At 41.8% G+C, this 2,500-nt stretch overlaps 1 protein-coding gene across 3 annotated transcripts in view; it reads right to left on the bottom strand.

Annotated features, from left to right (window-relative positions):
• clybl (citrate lyase beta like) overlaps window positions 1-2,500 on the bottom strand; it is a 68,552-nt gene that overhangs the window by 11,220 nt on the left and 54,832 nt on the right. For all 3 annotated transcript variants that reach the window (XR_009705867.1, XR_009705866.1, XM_061225941.1), the window contains exons 5-6: window positions 1,812-1,905; window positions 504-671 (exon numbers count right to left, since the gene is read on the bottom strand). Coding sequence is in view for 1 of the 3 variants with exons in the window: in XM_061225941.1 (XP_061081925.1) it covers window positions 504-671; window positions 1,812-1,905 (262 nt within the window). In the remaining 2 variants the exon portion in view is untranslated. The remainder of the gene's footprint in view (window positions 1-503; window positions 672-1,811; window positions 1,906-2,500) is intronic.

Raw genomic sequence — 2,500 nt, 5'->3', positions numbered from 1 at the left:
GTGCGCATGCGTGTGTCTGTGTGTGTGTGTGTATGTGTGTGTGTGTGTGCGAGTGTGAGTGTGTGTGTGTATGTGTGTGTGAGTGTCTGTATGTGTGTGTGTATGTGTGTGTGAGAGTATGTCTGTGAGTATGTGTGTGTGTGAGTGTATGTGTCCACATGTGTGAGTGCATGTGTGTGAATGTATGTGTGTGTGAGAGAGTGTATGTGTGCATGTGAGTGTGTGTGTGACAGTGTGTGTGTGTGTGTGTGCGTGTGATAGAGAGTGTATGTGTATGTGTGTGTGTATGTGTGCATATGTATGTGTGTGTATGTGTGTATGTATGTATGTATGTATGTATGTATGTATGTGTGTGTGTGTGTATGTGTGTGTACGTGTATGTGTGTGTGTGTGTGTGTGTGTGTGTGTGTGTGTGCATATGTATGTATGTGTATCTGAATGTATGTGTGTGTGTGCATATGTATGTGTATTTATCTGAATGTGTGTAGTTGTGGGGACAGTACCAGTGAAGCCCATCAGCGCTCCCTCCCGGGCCTGTCGGCGGAGGCCATCTCCGTCCTGGTACTGGATGTACACCAGGTCCACCACCTGCAGGCCGAACGCCTTCGCCGTGACGACCACCTTCTGCCGCGCGTACAGCAGCTCCGACGCGTCCTGCGTACGAGTGGCGCCTTAAAGACACAAACACAAACATAACATAACCTTAAAGACACAAACACAAACATAACATAACCTTAAAGACACAAACACAAACATAACATAACCTTAAATACACAAACATAAACATAACATAACCTTAAAGACACAAACACAAACATAACATAACCTTAAAGACACAAACACAAACATAACATAACCTTAAAGACACAAACACAAACATAACATAACCTTAAAGACAAACACAAACATAACATAACCTTAAATACACAAACACAACATAACCTTCATAACACAAACACAAACATAACACAACCTTAAATACACAAACACAAACATAACATAACCTTAAAGACACAAACACAAACATAACATAACCTTAAAGACACAAACACAAACATAACCTTCATAACACAAACACAAACATAACACAACCTTAAATACACAAACACAAACATAACATAACCTTAAAGACACAAACACAAACATAACATAACCTTAAATACTGAAACACAAACATAACATAACCTTAAAGACACAAACACAAACATAACATAACCTTAAAGACACAAACACAAACATAGCATAACCTTAAAGACACAAACACAAACATAACATAACCTTAAAGACACAAACACAAACATAACATAACCTTAAAGACACAAACAAAAACATAACATAACCTTAAATACACAAACATAACCTTCATAACACAAACACAAACATAACCTTCATAACACATACACAAACATAACCTGAAAAACACAAACATAAAAACATAACCATGAAAACCAGAAATATAAACATAACCTTCAAAACACAAACCTATACAGTATGTAAAATTACTTAAAAAATTAAAAAGAAAATCCTAAATGCACACGAGGATTGTTAATTTCTGCAAAAATGATTGTTTCTAAATGTCAATATGGTGGGATCCCTCATGTTGTGTGCGATACACAAATGATTTACTAATTTAACTAATGTTTACAAATAGACAAATTCATTTTTAAAAGGTGGAAAGTTGCTTAGAAAATGAACATGGGATGCTGGGCTGGTATCCCTAAGGCAGGTTTCCCAGATCAGGAATCATGGGAGGGAATCTGAGGCTGGAGTCATGAGCCCGGGGCTGGGAAGAGAAGAAAAGCAGGACAGACCTATGCTGGCGCAGAAGTCATCAGAACCAAACACCACGCCATCATGATGCAGGCCAGCCTTTGGACCCAGCTCCCGGACCTCTTCACACACCGCCTGAGACACACACACACACACACACACACACACACACACACTGTGAGAGACAGAGAGAGAGAGTGTACCTCCTTCACACACCGCCTGAGACACACACACACACACACTGTGAGAGAGAGAGAGAGAGTGTACCTCTTTCACACACTGCCTGGGACACACACACACACACACACACACACACACACACTGTGAGAGAGAGAGAGAGAGAGTGTACCTCCTTCACACACTGCCTGGGACACACACACACACACACACACAGCACACAGCACACAGCACACAGCACACAGCACACAGCACACACACCCCCACACACACACACACACACACACACACAGCACACATACACACACACACACTCGCACTCACTCACTCACAAGACACACACACATACACTCACACACACACACACACACACACACACAGAACTGTGAGAGTGTGTGTGTGCATGTCTCGCATGAGCGTATATATAAGTGACTGTGTGCGTCTTATGAGTGTGTGTGGGTGCGTGTGCGTGTGAATGAGTGTGCTTGTGAGTGAGTGTGTGTGTGTGTGTGTGTGTGTGTGTATGTGTACGTGTGTGTGTGTGTGTGTGTGT

Source organism: Conger conger, chromosome 17, assembly GCF_963514075.1.
Source record: "Conger conger chromosome 17, fConCon1.1, whole genome shotgun sequence".
Taxonomy (NCBI): domain Eukaryota; kingdom Metazoa; phylum Chordata; class Actinopteri; order Anguilliformes; family Congridae; genus Conger; species Conger conger.
This window is presented reverse-complemented; position numbering and strand designations above follow the sequence as displayed.